Source organism: Gobio gobio (genome assembly GCF_949357685.1).
Source record: "Gobio gobio genome assembly, chromosome: 13".
Lineage (NCBI taxonomy): Eukaryota > Metazoa > Chordata > Actinopteri > Cypriniformes > Gobionidae > Gobio > Gobio gobio.
This window is the reverse complement of record NC_137106.1, coordinates 22,504,546-22,522,950: the sequence shown is the minus strand read 5'-3', so window position 1 is coordinate 22,522,950 and position 18,405 is coordinate 22,504,546. Positions and strand designations below refer to the sequence as shown.

The following is an 18,405-nucleotide window of genomic DNA, read 5'->3' as shown; positions in this document are numbered from 1 at the left end:
GACCCGTGACATCACACTGGCAAATATATTTGCACATGAGTGCCTCCAGAGCAAGACATCGACGAATAGGTTTACATCGTCGCACCATAGGCCCCGCCCACTTGCGTTCAGTAACTTAAAGGCTGACATTTGCCTACACCGGATGTGAGCATTGTGTGGAGTACAACGGAAATCGAATGCAAAAAAAGAAATCTGCATTTTTTTTTATTAAAATATAATTTTCAGTTCAGTAGTGAACACAATTAAGGCCTACTGCATTTAGAATTTAAGAACAGAAGCCTGACAGTAATGATTAAAGTTTTAGACATAAAATGTTGCTGTACCTGAAATGTAAATGTACTAAAATGTACCTGCAGTTTGGCAGTTTCTTTATGAAGAGATGTGTTGTGCTCTTGTAAGGATGCTGCCTGTTTCTGCAGAGCTAGTGTTTGTGCATTGAGATGTGCATTCTGGGAATCTAACTGCTTCAGCTGCTCCTTCAGAAGATGTTTCTCCGTCTGCAGGGCAGCATTCTGGAGAGTTCACAAAAGCAGGTTACATTACTGAAGGTGTTACTGTACAATAAGATGAGCAGCTGGGTAGATATAAACATGTTGTCTTACGTTTTTCTCAACATCAATTAGTCGGTCTTTCAGCTTGAGCAGTTCAGCTGTGGCCTCCCTCTGCTCAGTCTCCCACTTCTCTTTATCTGGAACTGATCTAGCCTGTCCCGAAGTCTGCTGGGAGAGCTCAGAGTGAGCCGCTTCTTCCTCTTGCCTTTGCTTGAGGGCCTCCAGGTTCTTTTTCACCTGGAAAGGAAAGAACAGAAGAGAAAATCAGGCCTGATATAAACATATCAGAGACTTCCTTTCACCATTTTCCCAACTTTCTTTGTTTTGACTTGTACGTATTTGTTGTTTGAGAAAGCCTAAACGTACGGCGGTGAGTTCGGTGCGAAGTTGCTGGTTTAAGCTGCTGCTCTCCTCCAGGCGAGACTCCAGGCTCTGGATCTTCTCTTCTCTCAGTTCTAGAGTTTTCTTCAGTGCCGACTCAATCTTTGTCTCCAGGATCTTATATTTACTGAAGGATGGAAAAATGGAAGGTCAGTATATTAGAATGTTAAATCTGTGTGAGCATCAGAATCTGATCAGTCAAATAGAGAGGCTTAGATCTCTGACAGGAAGTCATCATCTGCCTTAGCAATAGTTTCTCATCTAAATATGAAAATATTTAATTGTTTTTATTTAGGATACATTGAAATTCTAGCAATGAAACTAGCTTTAATAAGACCAAAGGTTGGTCATTTAAAAAAATAAATAAATTGGAATGTCATTTCAGAATGAATGCGGTGAGATGTGGTTGAAATGACATTTGCTTGAAAAAAAGAACAAAGTGGAATTTCACTGTTTGATATTGCTAGTAGAAATAATAACTAGCGAGTGTTAAAAAGCTTTTAAGAAAGTTTAATTTATATAAAAAAAATTTAAACAGGGCTGAAGGTTCACTGTTATTTTAGTATTATGTATATACTTAATAGTAATTATTAAAAATTACATTTAACTATGACATTTTTACTAGCTTTTACTTGTAGAGTTTAATTTTTAAGTTTTAGTAAATTTATGAGCTGTGTCATTTTAATTATTTGTTTGCCTTTTTATATTTCTATTTAGCTTTTGTTTCAGTCAGTTTTAGTACTTTTAGCACTCCAACTTATTTTAGTTAGTTATATTAGGCAATATTAGAACATTTCTAATTTTCATAAAAATGTTCAACGCTTTTTATCTAATATCTTTATTTCAGCATTACTTAAATTAACAAAAACAACAGCAAAACAAAAACAACAAAACTGCAATAGTTAAAGAAACATTTACAAAATCCAGTATCATTAATAATACAACACACACGTTTACTTAGCTATCTAAAAGGGGACACTGCATAGATTTCTATAGTTTTTATATGCAGCTAGATATAAATACTATAACCTAACCCTCACCCTAACCCTACCAGAAAACTTTCTGCATTTTTACAATAAAAAAAAAACAAAAACTGCAGTTACTCTTTTACAAATAAAAACATGTCCAAAATGAGGTTTTGGGTATCTGGTTTAGCTCACTTCGGAGTACAAATTTGTCCCCAAAATATGGTTTAGTAGGTAATAGGTAGACACAAACACAGACACACACACACACACACACCAAACACCCTCTTGGAGGGATTACAAAGCACAGTGGAATGTGACTGTTAGTAGTAAATTTCTTCAAACACAAAGCGATTAGTGACAGCTAGCGTTTTATGACACTATTAGCTGGTGAGAAATGCTGTAGTTTCCATTTAGCCACGTTCATTTCTTTTGATCTAACTTACAAATACATGTCAGATGCCACACTCACCATATGAGTGGTTAAATGTGGGGGGTGGGGCGAGAATGAGTCTATTTCCTTATAGAGAAAGATGAATCCTTCACTACTGATCCCTCTACAGGGAACATTCCAATGAAAACTAATCAAACTGGAGTATATACCAAGAGTCAGGTCTGTATTTCTTCATACTGGGGCTTCAATATGAAAGAAACTATTATAAACACACCACTACACAGCAAAGCTCCAGCAGAAAACAACCATGTAAAGAGCTTATAACAGGTCACTGCACCACACTATAGTAAAGACAGTAAAGTTAGCATGCACTTTGACTCAGATTATATGCAAGGCAATGAACGTTGTTGGGAAACTACTTTTAAAAATAGAAAAGTAATTTAGTAGCATGTAGCATTCAAATAGCATGTTAGTTAATGTTGCATTACATTTTCTACAGTGTAAATTCTAAAAGTAATGTGTTACTTACTAAAAATAAATCTAAATGTGCAAGGCACATTACTTATAACACCTTAACCTCAAGGCCGTGAGAGGAAAGAAAGACAAGTGGTGATCACAAGTGGTGATGGCATGTACAAGAGAGAATCATGAGAATGTCGCATTGGAAAGTAAAGTCTACAACTTTAGCAGCACCTCACCTGCTACAACTTTCAGAACGCAGCGTCCACATAAAACAAACAAGACACTTTACAGGATCTTACAACACCTTGTAAATCACAAACTACCAATGAACTCTAAACCCAAGAAATTATATGACAGATCATTTTCTTATTAACAAATCTTACTCACTTGTCTTCACAGCTGTGCTCTTCCTGTAGGAGTTTCTCTCGGTTCAAGCCGATCTTCTCCAGCTCGTGACTCAGCTTCTCCAGTTCATTACATTGTTGCTGCACTCTCAGCTTCTCGTTCACCAGCTCCTGCTCGAAAGAACATGCAAAGCCAACACTGAACTCCAGTGATATCATACAGAGCATCACCACAGACCCTCAAGACTGTGTGTCAAGGTAAATAAGTCTTAAAATCGGAAATGAAATGGAAATTCACTCTATGTAAATGCATCTTAATGATCTTTTTCAGAACAATTCAGACAATTGAGATCTTAATTTTCAGGATCTTAACAGACTGGTGACATATGGTATTCAAACAGTATGTCCAAAGATTTTGGCCATGACTACAGCACGGAGCATCACAATATAGCATACAAGTCTCCTCCATTGTGGAAATTGTTTAGCTCAACAGGGAGTTCTGCACCGCGACTTGACGGGGCACTTTATTTGGAGAGCGAGATAATGCACCTCCATTTTTCCTGCAGGTTTTGAAAGCCTTGTAACACACGTAGGTATACTGGACACACAAATCTTATTTGATCACTTGCAATTAATAGTGTGCTTTTCTCAAGCTCGCATTCAGATCCGTTTAGCTCAGCTCTAAATCAAAATATAGAAGAAATTATCTGTTTATCTGAATTATCTGAGTAATTTAATTTGAATTTTTCATGAAAATATTATACATGTTTTTCAAAACCTCATATAACCAACATGAATACAAAGATTAGAACATTTTTAAGGAGATATTTTCTTTATTGTGGACACTATTGTATGTCATTGACGTGTCACTTACCTCTCTTAGTGTGGCCACAGTCTTCTTATCTATGGTGGCCTGTTTCTGCAGGTCTTTGTATTCTCTCTCCAGCTCTTTGAGCCTCCCTGCAGCCTCTTTAAGGCGGCATAACTCTTTATTGAGAGCCGTGCCTTCTTTCTCCATGCTGGCCAGCCTGAGGCAGTTCTCCTCCAGCGCTGCCTCCTTGGCCTCCAACTGCTGCCTCAACCTACGCGCCTCCTTCTCCAGCTGCTTCTTCTCCTTCTCAGCCAGGCCCAATTCCTGCTCCATTCCTCTTTTCTCCTTCTCAACTGCTTCTGCCCATGTCTGAGTCTGCCTCAAGCCCTCTAACTCTCGGCGCAGATCCTTCTTCTCCGCCTCATTCTGCCTCAGCTCGCCCTCTAGACTCTGAATCTTGGTGGCGCTGTTCTCGAGAGTCTGTTGGAGCCGTTGGTTTTCTTGGCTCAGACTGCTGCAGCTCATCTCCAATCTTTCGCTCCTCTTGGCCTGGGAGCGGAGCTCCTCCAGAGTGCGGCACATCTCCTCGTGTTCCCGTTCTAGTTCGGCATGTCCCTGCTGTAGTTGTGCCAGGCGAGCAGCTGCCGGCCGCAGGGTCTCCAACGCACGCCGCTGCTCCAGGTTCTCCTCCTCAAGTTGGTGGTGATCCTTCTCCAGAACAGCCAAGCGTAGGCTGGCATTCTGCGCTGTGTCAGCAAGCTTCTTCAGGCGGCGATTGTCTTGTTCAAGAGTAGCATTCTCACACTCCAGGGCCTCAACCCGCTCACTGCCAATCTTTAAGGAAGCGGCTTCCCGCTGTAGTTGCTCTCGGACTCGCTCTAGGCGTGCTACCTCCTTTTCCATCTCTTCACAGCGCTCTCCTCGTTCACGGAGAGAGTCTAGCTCTTTAGTTGCCTGCCTTTTCTCAGACTCCAGACGAGCCAGTTTACCACCCGTTTCAGAGATGGTCTGGTGGAGAACGCGGTTTTCTGTCTCCACCTCTCTCACACGAGCCTCGCTGTTCACCTGAGCACGCTTCCGGAGGGAGCTCACTGCTTGGGTCAGGTGCTCTTTCTCCTGCTCCAACTCTGAGATCTAATAACACCCCACACACAATCAAATTAAGTTTATGAATGAATAATGCATATACAGTTATGATCATCATGATACATAAGGAGAGTTTTCTTTCTTTAGATGTTCACCTGTCTGTCTTTATCTGCCTGAATTGTCTCTAGAGTTTTCTCAAGTCTCTGTTTCTCCCTTAGTAGCTCCTCTCCAAGGTTCTCCATGTCCTGAGTTGTCTGTTTCTCCTGGTCCAAATGGGACTGCAGACGCTCTAACTAAAACACACAACACATACGTTTTCGCATCAGTATTCAATTTTCTGGCTGTCAGTAAAAAAGTAAATGTGGAAAAGAGATGTACCTTCTTGCTGAGGCTCTGGTTCTCTTTTTCCAGCTCCAATGCATGAAGCTGACCTTCTTCCAAGTTAATGGAGGCTTCTCTTAACTCCTGGATTGTGCTTTGAAGGCATTGGTTCTCCTTCTCCAGCTTCAACAGTTGGCTGGATGTGGACTCATTCAGCTCAAACACGAATGACTTACGGGCTGAAGTAGGGGAAGACAAAACAATGCAGCAAATTGAGATCACCACCAACATATCTAATTGAAATTATGAGCATCAGCCAAAAATTATGCCTTCTTAATAGAAGCACATCAGTTCCAAGACCTACTGATTGTTTATTATAACTGATTATCAATAAATAATGCTTTAATGAATTAGATGTTAAATCCCACAAAGATGTACCTATTCTTTAGATATCAAAAATGTTATTTAAAAGATGTTGATCAACTACAATTTGTTTGTATTTATGTTGTTTCTTATATATTTTATATATATTGTTTCTTGTATGCATATAGATTGTATTTATACTTATTTGAGCTTGCAGCCTGAGTGACAAACATTAAGTAGGCAGATGCTGAGTCACCCGTGCATTACCTTTGAAACAATGTGTACACACCTAACGGCTTACAAACAGCCAGAGGGTAGAGATATTTCAGATACCAGTTCTCTCAAGATAACATTGACTTAAGAGCGAATTAACGCCACTAAGCATGCACAAATGAGAATTTAATTGTTTTCAGAAACTTTTGCTTCAAAAGCTCTATTAGTAGCAAATGAGTGTTTGTTCATTTTGCATGAACAAAACGGCAAGATTCTCTGGAGGCAGAATATTTGCATTGGGATGGGTTCTTAAAACAAACAATTGACAAACAGAAAATAGGTCATCAGCACATGACCAAAATCTGACTCTTTGTGCTGTATTTTCTAAAGGGTTCTATGTTGGGTTAGTATTACAAACAGATAATCTAATATTCAAGTTCAAGAGTAGTGTCTACTGTGGTCGATAGACAAATAAGACATATTACCTTGTACACCTGGTATTTTAATTGGTCTCTTTTGTCCACTTTCAACAACTTCTGTCCTGATTTCTTCGAGGGGAAGGAACATGGGCAGGTAAATGTATGGGCTTTTTCACGCTTCCCATAACGTTTACATAAAAGGTCAGTAGACAGAGAGTAGGTGGTCTTTGGTGGCTGTTCGAAACCATTTGACCACATGAGCGTTTACACTATGTAAGCAATCTGGTCAAATGCGTTTTTGGCTACCTCTAGAAGTGGTCGAAAATGGACAAGCTCAAAATGTTTTAAGACCCCGTTTACACCTGTAATTAGCGTCGTCCAATCAACCAAAACGCATTTTAATACCAGGTGTAGACAGGGCTTAAGACAATGGGTCTCATTCACTAATAATTGTGTGGATTCTTTCATATTTGTACGCACAGGAGAACTTCTCACAAAAAAATCTCACGCCGGATTCACAAAACGTTCGTACGCACATGAATCTCCATATTAGGGCTTTCTGCATATGCTTTCTTTACAGCCTTTCCTCACTCTCGTCAAACTTGCCGCTATTTGAAGACACGCTCTCGCCCGGATCCTCAAGCAATGCCAAGTGTGCCATTCTCACCAGTTCTCACAATAAACACCTTTTATACAGACCCAGATTACGGAGCTTGCATTAGCCATCTGTACACACGCATATATCTGCTTTATTCAGAGAAACATCACAGCTGAAGCTATAACGTAGCTTTTCTTGTAGGCTATATGATTGCATGTACTTAAGATTAAATTAAATGGTATTATTTAATACTTTTATATATGGATTATATAATACCATTAATGCAATATACTTAAATTTAATTATAGTTATGTTAAGCCTTGTTTATACTCGACGCGTCCGCACGAGTGAGGGTGCGCGCGGCAAAAATGATGTCATCGCGGAGTGGTCGGTAGTGCGCGTTGAGTGCAAAAAACCCCATTTCGCGTGGCAGTGTGCAGCGCTTTTTTTTTTTACTTTTCACGCGGCTCCGCAGCCAAAGATGCACGAGTTCTAGGCGAATCTAGCTGAGCATGACGTCTCATCACACCAGCACCCAGTTTGCACGTACAAAATAGTTGTTTATATTTACAAAATGAGCCTACAAAAGCATAGATAAGCCCTTTTATTGAAAATAAAGATCCATGCAAGAAAATTTTCACGAAACTAAATGAAAATGTTTAGTGAAATTAGGAAATATTTAAGAGATCATTAATTTAGTTGTATACATGTGTGCATATACATTTTGTTCTCATTTCACAACTAATAATATCAAGGTTTACTGAGTTTTACACGATTCTTTTGTAGTGTGGTTTTTGGTGAAGTGTACTAAAATAAATATCGTCACCTGTGTACATTCTTCTACTTTAAAAAAAAAAAACTTTGATTATGACATTTTACGAAATCTTTGGTGAATTGTTCTTTGTTCTTAAAATCATTCGTACTACATAATTTCATGCACAAATGTGTGCGTACGCATGCTTAGTGAATGAGACCCATCGTCTCAGTGGGTTTCAAACTGAACTTTTCTGTAAGAGCACTGTAGTGGACTCACCATCATTGACCTCATTGTTCTTGGACAGTTGCTCCAGTTCCCAACCAAGGTGAGCTGACTCATTCATGCTTTGTTTCTGAGAGATCTCCAGCAACATATTCTCCTCCAGCAATTCCTCCAGACGTTTCTTATCACTGTCCCTGTCCTAAACCGCATTCAAAAGAGGAAAAATCATATACTTAGGGCTGGGGTGGGGGTGGGATTCACAAATCCATTGCGACGTTTTCTCACATTCATCTTCAAAAAAAAAAAAAAAAAATGATCTGAATTTTAAACTTTATACATTTTCATGCAAAGCTAGCCAAGGTTGGTAGAGAGGACAGTTGCTATGGTGTTCCTAGTGTGTTGCTTGGTAGTTTTTATGTGGTTGCCAAGGTATGCTAGGTTGTGTGACTAGAGTGTCTGAGTGCATGCTAGGGCATTACTTGCCAGTTGCTTTGGTGACAATACTGCTAGGGTATTCTGAGGTTCCTATGGCATTGCCAAGTTGTTGCATTGTTGCAATGACAAGGAAATAAGCAAAAAAATATTTTTTTTCAGCAAATCATATTGCTTTGAGTTGCTTTCTGTGTGAACAGGCCTTAAACTAAAATAGTAGTAAACTAAATATGTTACATAATGCATGTTTCCGCCCAGAGCTGAAGGAACAATGGCATTCTTGTGGTCAATTCCAGAGAACCTTCAAGTATCAAGTATCAAAGCTTTCATATACTTTGGAAAGGTCTAAATGAATCAGCTAGGTCTACAGTATGGTTTTATTGACCCTAGGTTACAAAACAAAAAGATGAAACAAGAATTGTTTCGTAAGGTGTGAATTGAAAGGTGTGTAAAGATTAACATGTATAAACACCAACAAAAATGATTTCCCAATAACACTCACAATTTCCATATCGTGCAACTTGGAGCGCAACTGAAGGTTCTCTTTCTCCAGCTCGTGTAGTTTGTCACAGCGCCCCCTAGCCCCAGAAAGCTGCTCCTCCAGCATTGACTTGGTTTCCAACAGGGTCATATTGTCCTCTCTTAGTTCCTGTGCACAAAAGAGAGACAAGAGAGAAAAATAAAGAGATGGACAAAAAGAAAAGATCAAAAGTGATAGAGAGCATGACGACAGCAGTCTGAGAGAGTCAGAGGGCTGTCAGTGACAGCTCAGGGCCTCAGCGGACACCTGAGGCATTATATCTGAGAAATAAAAGCAGCAGGGGCTCTCAGCAGGCAGCTGTACATCAATCACCTCACAAAGAAATCCATCTCTCCCTTTCTGATTAAAGCGTAGTGTGGCTAGTTTATGATTTATGCTTTTTCCAGGTAATGACAAAGATGTCCAAGTCTGTTTTTTTAATACAATGATGACAGCAAGTTTTTAAAATGGAAATATAGGTTAGTGTGTGTTACCTCTATGCGTGTCTTGTAGAAATGGACATCGTTTAGCTTCTCTTTACAGCGGCCCAGTTCAGTTTCCAGACGATCCACTTTTCCAGCTCGCTCCCTTAGAGAATCCACCTCATCACGGTACACCCGCACTGAACGTGCCTCTGTCACCAACTGCATGTTCTACTCATACACGAACACAACAGATGATGTATAACCAGATAACTGATCGACGAAGCTTCAGTAAAGTGTTTGATTCAGCCATGTAAAGTGTGAATTTAAAAGTATTGAGGCCAGATTTACTAACAGCTTGCGCCAGTGCAAACCCTCTTTTGCCATTAAAAACTACTCTCAGATTTTACTAAAGCCACGCAGTGAAAAATTAAGGTTTGAGCAAGTTCATTTACTGGCATTTGCGCTATTATTTACTGGCCAAAAAAAGATCAGACGCTAATTTGCGCTGCTTTTGGTAGATTGTGTTGGTCATTATGAAAATGATCTGTCTGCATCGGTGTTCTGTGATTTGCGCGTCGTCAGTAGATCAGGCAGAACTTTCCACTCCCTTGTTTGGAATTGTGCTCTCACGCTAATTTGCCCTGATTAGTAAATCTGGCCCTTGATGTGATACCTCCTGTTTGAGTTTCTGAATCTCTGCATCCAGGCGCTCAATCTCGTTCTTGGTATCAATCAAATGCTCTGTCTTCTCCTCTCTGTAGAGAGCACATACACAAAAGTGTTTACAATACTGACAGGTTAAACTAGTGGATGACCAATATATTTCCAAGGCCAATATTTTGATTATATTTGGCACTTTTTAATATACATCGGCTGATTTGTTTTTCTACTTTCTGTATCAGAAGCAGGACTTTTATTTTGACAGTGCTAAGGCTGTCAGAGAACGTAGTAAAACAAGTTAAAACAAAAAGTTGTAACTGTACAAAACACACTTACAACTCTTGGCGAGAGCGCCGCAGTTTGGCCTTTGTGTCAGCCAGCTCAACAGCTAAATGCTGACGATCTTCTTTAGACAGTAGGGTGACGGGGGATAGGGATGTGTGCTCAGGGCTAGAAAAGCCCAAGAGACCGGAAGGCTGCTGGGACTGAAGATAGTCCCTCTCCTGTGTCAGCTCTATGATCAGCTAAAGACACAAAACAGACCTATCAGCATCTAGCCAGTGATGATCAATCTCTTCAGAAGTTTAATGCAACTTCCTAAAAAAATAAAAATAAATAGTTGACTGTAGTTGGTGCTGCTAAGATCGGCATACCTCAGCAGACTCATCTCGCTCGTCTATGAGTTTACGTAGGTGAAAGGCCATGGTCCTAGACAAAGGATCCAACTGCTCAGCAGGCATCTCCTCAACCTCCATCCACTGCAGGTCCAGAACATTCTCCTGGTTGTGAGTTACCTGTAATCAAAAAGGAATGTTAGGCCTCAAATAAATGCTCCATGTATGATATATAAAAAATATAATCTGACATCAGGGAAGCTCACTTCTTGAATATGAGTCACAATGGTAGCTTGTGTCTCAATGTCAAGCAGCTTGATCTTCTCAATAATTTCTTCTTTACGATCACACTGTTGGAAGAGAGGAAGAGAATTATGAAAGAGGGAATGGATGGAAAAATAAAAGGAAAAGGTAAAGTAAGAAGGTTAGTCAAATAAACTGCTGGCAGAGGGAAAAAGCAGGAATCACATCAGAGATTGAGCCTGTCTTTGAATAAAAGAATGTAGGAGATACTTTCAAATGGGACAAAGACTGAGCTGTGCACCTCGTGACTGGAATACAGTGAGAGGAAGTTATGTTGGAGGATTAGACAAGCTCAAAGAGACTCAGAACAGAAAGCAAATCAACAGGCAAATGTTATGCTGTGAAGTTTAAGGCTCTAAATCAATGTGACCTGTTTATTATCCATTCATAGAACAGGAAAAACCAGCTGGATAGGGGGCTAAATGTGTGGGGACAAACAGGCTTGCACAAAACAGACATGTGAGGAACAATCCTCAGGAAAAGGAGACACAAAAGCTTTAACAAATCTAACCCAATTATCTTTGCCATCTTCTCTGGGACATATCTGAATAGATGCTTGATTTTGCAGCATAATAAGCGTGTGTTAGTTTTACTCTGGAAAAGCACAGGCATGCCCAGGCATGGTGATATGGATATGATTTTCTGAAATGGTCTCAAAATGTGGGTTGGAGATTTCTGCTAGTTCAAACAATTTACCTGAACAGCACAGCCCAGTATCAGCAACAGCAGTCTCTTCATCTCCTCCATGCTTTTACCTGAGGGATCAAACAAGAATTGAGAATAAAAGGTACTATAAATAAAAACAGAAATTAAAGAATTTAAAAGGTTAGTTCACCCAAAAATGAAAATTAGCCCATGATTTACTCACCCTCAAGCCATCCGAGGTGTATATGACATTATTCTTTCAGACGAATAAAATCAGAGTTATATTAAAGAAGTCCTGGCTAATCCAAGCTTTATAATGGCATTGACTTGATGGGTCGTTTTTGAAGTCCATAAAAGTCCATCTGTCCGTCATATAACTGCTCCACACGGCAGTTCAAAATGCTTACGCTACGTCTGATGACATTGCACACCAGTTACGCTCTTCAGGCGTAGGGTAAGCATTTTGAACTGCGAGAGACACTACACTTTTTGCGTAAGTTGAATATGGAAGGCGATCGGCCGGAAGCTAGATAGTTTACTTTATAACATTTTAAATATGGACATTTTTCTTACACAAATGCATTGATTCGCTTCAGAAGGCCTTTATTAACCCCCTGGAGCCGTGTGGAGCAGTTATATGATGGATAGATGCACTCTTTTATGGACTTCAAAAACTATGCAACAATTGACTGCCATTATAATGCTTGGATTAGCCAGACCTTTTTTAATATAACTCTTAATAATATTTTATTCGTCTGAAAGAAGAATGTCATATACACCTAGGCTGACTTGAGAGGGTGAGTAAATCATGGGCTAATTTTCATTTTTGGGTGAACTAACCCTTTAACACACCAACTCTTTTACAAATCACACAAACCCTTTGAGATGAAGTCTTTTTCAAATACATTTTTGAAGCTTGTGTCTGTGCGTGTTGGTGAGTTTGTTTGTGTCTGGCAGTCTAAGACTAATAAATACTCTGGAGAGAATGGAGTGGGTGTGGGGGTGCTGTTGCCATGGTGACCATTTGTTGCTCAACACCACCCCACCCCACCCCGCATCGTACCCCCCTTTACACAGACAGCAGAGGAGGAGCTCTTTACCAACCGTGGGGAAATGACTCTATTGTCCACTACAAGTGAAGCTTACTAAAAACACAAACATCAGAGAGCTAAACGTTGCACAGGTAACAAGATAAGAAACACATCAACCAGCACATAAAAAACCCTAAACATAAGGCCTTCTGTGAAATATATTCATAATAGTCATTTTCCTGGGAAAACATTACTTCCTAGTTACAGCTTTTCATGACTAGAATGTGGTCAGTAGACCATTGAACAAAAATTACAGAAATAAGATCTACAGCAACCAGGAGACCCCAAAAAATTATCTCAGACTGTTTTGATAATCTATGACAAGCAAAAAAATGACACCATAACCTAGATAAAGGTTAATTTTGTATATGCAAAACCATTATACAGCATCCTGTAGGTAGCAAGCATGAGCAGAGAAGGAAATCTAGTCTACGCACATACTCATAAAGGTCAACCTGCAGATCGGATACACACCTCATTATAACAAAAGGCCTGTTATATATGTGTCTGTTGTCAACAGTCTACTGGACCATATGTATTTTGGAGTATAACAGACCTGCAGAAGTGATCAGGTGTCAGGGTCACATAATATGATACCAATTTAAATGCAAACCTTACAGTATTTCCAGTTAAGTTATTATACAAGACAAGTTTAGTATAAAATGTATACAGGCATTACATTATGACCACCTTCCTAATATTGTGTTGGTCCCCCCTTTGCTGCCAAAACAGCCCTAACCCGTCGAGGCATGGACTCCAGTAAACCCCTGAAGTTGTGCTGTGGTATCGGGTACAAATATGTTAGCAGCAGATCCTGTAAGTTCCGAGGTGGGGTCTCCATGGATCTGACTTGTTTGTTCAGCAGCACATCCCACAGATGCTCAACTGGATTGAGATGTGGGGAATTTGGAGGCCAAGTCAACACCTCAAACTCGTTGTTGTGCTCCTCAAACCATTACTGAACCATTTTTGCTTTGTGGCAGGATGCATTATCCTGCTGAAAGAGGCCACAGCCACCAGGGAATACCGTTTCCATGAAAGGGTGTACATGTCTGCAACAATGCTTAGGTACAGTAGGTGGCACGTGTCAAAGTAACACCCACATGGATGGCAGGACCCAAGGTTTCCCAGCATCACACTGCCTCCGCCGGCTTGCCTTCTTCCCAAAGTGCATCCTAGTTCCATGTGTTCCCCAGGTAAGCGACGCACACGGCCATACACATGGCCATCCACGTGATGTAAAAGAAAATGTGATTCATCAGACCAGGCCACCTTCTTCCATTGCTCTGTGGCCCAGTTCTGATGCTCACATGCCCACTGTTGGCACTTTCGGCGATGGACAGGGGTCAGCATGGGCACACTGACTGGTCTCCGTCTATGCAGCCCCACACGCAACAAACTGCGATACACTGTGTATTCTGACACCATTCTATCAGAACCCGCATTAACTTCTTGAGCAATTTCAGCTACAGTAGCTCATCTGTTTGATGAGACCACACGGGCCAGCCTTTACTCCCCATGTGCATCAATGAGCCATGGCCACCCATTACCCTGTCGCCACTGTTCCTTCCTTGGACCCGTTTTGATAGATACTGACCACTGCAGACTGGGAACACCCACAAGAGCTGCAGTTTTGGAGATGCTCTGACCCAGTCGTCTAGCAATCACAATTTGGCCCTTGTCAAACTCACTCAAATCTTTACGCTTGCCCATTTTTCCTGGTTCTGACACAAACTTTGACGACAACATGTTCACTTGCTGCCTAATATATCGCAACCACTAACAGGACCCTGGAGCTAAGAAATAAACATATATACAATGCAGACAATAAAAAACGCTTGAAAAATCATCAAAGTTACTTTAATTTTGCTAACACTTCATTTTATCTCTATACTATTTTTAAATATTTCATTACACAGCTCCAAATTTGCTATTGTGACAGTTGAGACTGTCCTCTATCTGTGTGCCAAATTTTATAATTTCCCCGCAAGCAGTTCTATGGGCTGCCATAGACTCCCATGGCAGAATAATAATAAGAAGAAGAAATCTAACGATTACAATAGGTGCCTTAAATGTACAGCTCTGATTGCAAAAATTGCAGCATTCTAGAGTCAAATATTTTTGTATAATGACTGATTAAAGCTTTATAATTGACTATAGTCCCAGACCATATTTCCTAGTTGTTCTGGTTTCATGTCTCTAGCTGCTCTACTGTCAACAGCAAGATCCCCAGTCAGCGCTTAGGGCTGGGCTTGGTCCCAAGTAGTTTCCTCTGGCCTTTCTCCTTTCCTCCTGCCATTACAAGGTCTACAACACGTGTTTCCTTCCCCAGAGAGCCTGAACCTTGTCCGCACACCCCATATCAGAAAGTTGAAATGGTGCTTATGAAGGCTGGTGTGTGAGTGTGAGGTGATAAATGAGGAGGTTTGTTCAGGAGGGCATTTGTTTTGCTTTGCGGCATGATGGAAAGTGGTAGTAGGTGATTTATAGACTATAGTGAAGATACAGCAAATGGTCAGATAAAAGTAAGAAAATAAAAGTATGCTGATAGGATGGTGATTCTACAAAACAACTGCTATATTGGCCTGTCATATGTGTAAAAAATACATTAGCTGATGAATGAATAGCTGATGCCGACTTTTTCTGTGTTAATATAGGCATTCTCTATAACAAATTTTAAAAAAAGAATGCCTAACTTGTTGCTGAAAAATAAATATATGATAATACAATTTTTCATTTTCTCTTGAAATTCTGTCCACAGATTATATATCTTACAAAGTAACATGTTAAGCAGAGAGATTCATCTGTCCTTGTGTTTTGTTAGATTTCTCAAAATGGAATGTCAACCCATCATGATTTTGTATGGCAAACAAAAAGTAGATATTTGTAAAAAGGTCAGCATTAAACACCTTAGGTAACAATTTAATTTAAGGTGACATAGTTGCACGTCATTACATGTACTTACTACATATACTCTATAGTAAGTAGATGTAGTTCATTAATATTACTCTTAGTACTTATCTGAGTAAGGACAATGTAATTACGTCACCTTAAAATAAAGTGTAACCACACCTTATTGTTTTACGACCATGATCGAATCATCTCAAATTAAATAGTAAAATCTTAACATCGGCACCATAAATCCTATTAGCTTTCTGAAGATATAAATATTTAAAATGTAAAAATTTATAACACACATATTTAAAAAAAAAAAAAGAAAAAAAAAAAAAAAAAACTTAATTTAGCTTGAGAACAACGCAGTTTAATAACATATTATAGAACATTTAAAAATGTACTTAAACCAGAAAGGCATCCATTTTGTACCACGATCTAGTGGCTTATTTACAATTATATGAATGAGCATTACCTGATAATGGGTCCTTGGCGATGGCCAGCACATTGGGCAGGTTCATGACAATGAGCTGCTGAAGATGCTCCTGAGAGAAAAAAGAAATTGCTTATTGTAAACGGGTAGACATGGAAACTTTTAGTGCATTGTGATGGCACTTTAAACATTTAATCTATGTAAAAGGACAACAGTGAAGGGGCAATGTAGGCATGAATCAAGATGGCAACCAGACCAAGAGATGGCCGGGTGTCAATATTTGGGGCGAGTACCTAAAACAGGGTCAGTGGTAACGTGGGAACAGGAAACTCCTACTTACAAACAGACAGCCAGGAAATCAAAATGGAAATGGGAAGCATTAACAGCCCCAGACAAGACATGTCTTGGGTGGAGAACATCAAATTCCAGCATACTTGCAAAATATGAGCTAGGCAATAATTTTTTTTATTTTTTCCTTTTCTTTTTTTTAAAGGCAAAGGGGGAAAAAATGAGGGCATAAACATGCAGGAGTGCACGTGTGCCCATGTACTAACGGACTTCAGGCACAATGGCCTCCAGGGTAACAAAGATCAACAAAGTACACAAAGAACAAGACCAAACAGGTCCAATTGACCAAACCCTTCATTCCAAAACACACTTAGAAAAGAGCACTGAAAGTGACAGAATTACATACTAGATTTATCGTTTCTGTGCAACCGACAAGAAATTATATTTGAGAATCGTAAAAAAAAAAAAAAAGAACAATCCTTTAAATCACAGATTTTGTATAATATATATAATATATAATTAATAAAATACAATTAATATAATAAAGTATAACATAATATAAATTTATATATAAAATATTTTATATACACATACATATACACACACACACATACACAAAATATGTGGTTCTGTACATCCCTACTTTCATCAAACTGAAGTCGTGCTGTAGGCAGATGGACACACACTCTCACCCGAGTGCATGGCCACACAGCTAATGAGAAAATGCGCTATCCCGTTCCCGTTTGACATCATCAAACCCGGACCCCCTGCTGACAACTCCATCTTCATCTCAGAGGAGTGACTCCCAGGGGAGGTCTTTGTGCATAGAGACCAACAGAGACACGACCCTCATCCAGTATAATAGAGCCGCCCCATCTAAGGCTGGGGCCAGACCAAACTGCCTTTGTCAAAACAGAGGCCTGCGAGCATTCCTTTCTTTACTGCTGTCCTTACAAACACTGAGAATACTTCAAAAGTAACGAACCAAAAACTCTTGTTATCATCTACTTTGCCAATAAGTTTATGCAGCTGAAGGAGTTTCAATACAACACTTTTTAATGTTTTCTAATGATAAACCAGTTAACTGTCAGACAAACTCTTTGAAATTGTTATATGACATGAAAACCAATAGCTTTTGACATTTAACTGGTACAAAGCATTTTAAATGTACAATTTTAAATGTGCAAGAAAAAAAATTTGTATTTTAGAGCTATGATAGAGGGATTTTCAGAGAATAATGACTAATTTCAGAAATGTAATTCTGTTCCACACTTTAGAAGATTTGGAATAGTCAGTAGCAAATTGTATGCATGTGTATGTAATTGTATTTTGGTGCTTTTTCTATTGTCAATAATGTGTGAGAATATATAAAACAATTAATACAAATTATATACACATACTGTATATAAACTCCCTATCACCTGGATTCCAACTGAAATGACTTGAAAGGATTATTATAATTTCGTATTTGTTTAGTTTTTTGAAGAGTTTTAGAGCCATGGTCACTAGAGGTCTGCTACCTGACCTAATTATTCATAAATACCTTCGGGTTCAGGTCAGGTTTGTTTCATTTTAAGGCAACTTGTCCTCTCGCTTACGCACTCGGTCACAACATGGCAGATGGCACGACGCACAATGAGGGAGAACTTATTATGGTGGCAAATGATGCAGTGAAAGTTGTACTGTGGAAGAATTATGAACTTGTCAGTATGACTCACGAAGAGCTCAGCGGTTATGTGCAGGACTTGCAAAGATGTTTTGGCTTACGAAAGCAAAAATACAGGTAGGCTATTCTACAGCAGAGGCCGCTGTGCCTTGATGAAACTGTGTTTGTTTACATGTTACTATAGTGACTGCTGCACGCAATCCTAAAATACAGCATATTATAAAAACTGTTCAGCGATTTCAGGTTTGGGCTTCAAATTTAACAGTACTGGTCGGGTCTCAGGTAGAGGCCGGGGTTGAAGCCTGTGCAGACCTCTAATGGTCACCATATGCTTACATTGTATCAAAAAGGGCAGCGTCAACATTCTGTTAAACTTCTCCTTATGCTGTCCAGAGAAGAAACAAAGTCATACCGTTTTGGAGCAATAAGAGGGTGATGAACTACTCCTTTCGTTTCAGAAAATGATTTTAGTCCAAGTCTAATTTGCATCATTACATAGTATTTAAATACACATCAGACACTTTCTACATTTCAACAAAACGAAGGTTT

The 18,405-nt window shown here is 39.5% G+C and overlaps 1 protein-coding gene across 2 annotated transcripts in view; it reads right to left on the bottom strand.

Moving 5' to 3' along the window:
- ccdc88c (coiled-coil domain containing 88C) overlaps window positions 1–18,405 on the bottom strand; it is a 71,640-nt gene that overhangs the window by 27,295 nt on the left and 25,940 nt on the right. For both annotated transcript variants that reach the window (XM_079833325.1, XM_079833326.1), the window contains exons 4-19: window positions 15,945–16,014; window positions 11,538–11,596; window positions 10,805–10,888; window positions 10,578–10,718; window positions 10,261–10,448; window positions 9,938–10,019; window positions 9,334–9,492; window positions 8,822–8,968; window positions 7,942–8,086; window positions 5,373–5,554; window positions 5,150–5,287; window positions 3,972–5,042; window positions 3,141–3,268; window positions 918–1,059; window positions 603–788; window positions 351–512 (exon numbers count right to left, since the gene is read on the bottom strand). In XM_079833325.1, coding sequence (XP_079689451.1) covers window positions 351–512; window positions 603–788; window positions 918–1,059; window positions 3,141–3,268; window positions 3,972–5,042; window positions 5,150–5,287; window positions 5,373–5,554; window positions 7,942–8,086; window positions 8,822–8,968; window positions 9,334–9,492; window positions 9,938–10,019; window positions 10,261–10,448; window positions 10,578–10,718; window positions 10,805–10,888; window positions 11,538–11,596; window positions 15,945–16,014 — 3,084 coding nt within the window. The remainder of the gene's footprint in view (window positions 1–350; window positions 513–602; window positions 789–917; window positions 1,060–3,140; window positions 3,269–3,971; window positions 5,043–5,149; window positions 5,288–5,372; window positions 5,555–7,941; window positions 8,087–8,821; window positions 8,969–9,333; window positions 9,493–9,937; window positions 10,020–10,260; window positions 10,449–10,577; window positions 10,719–10,804; window positions 10,889–11,537; window positions 11,597–15,944; window positions 16,015–18,405) is intronic.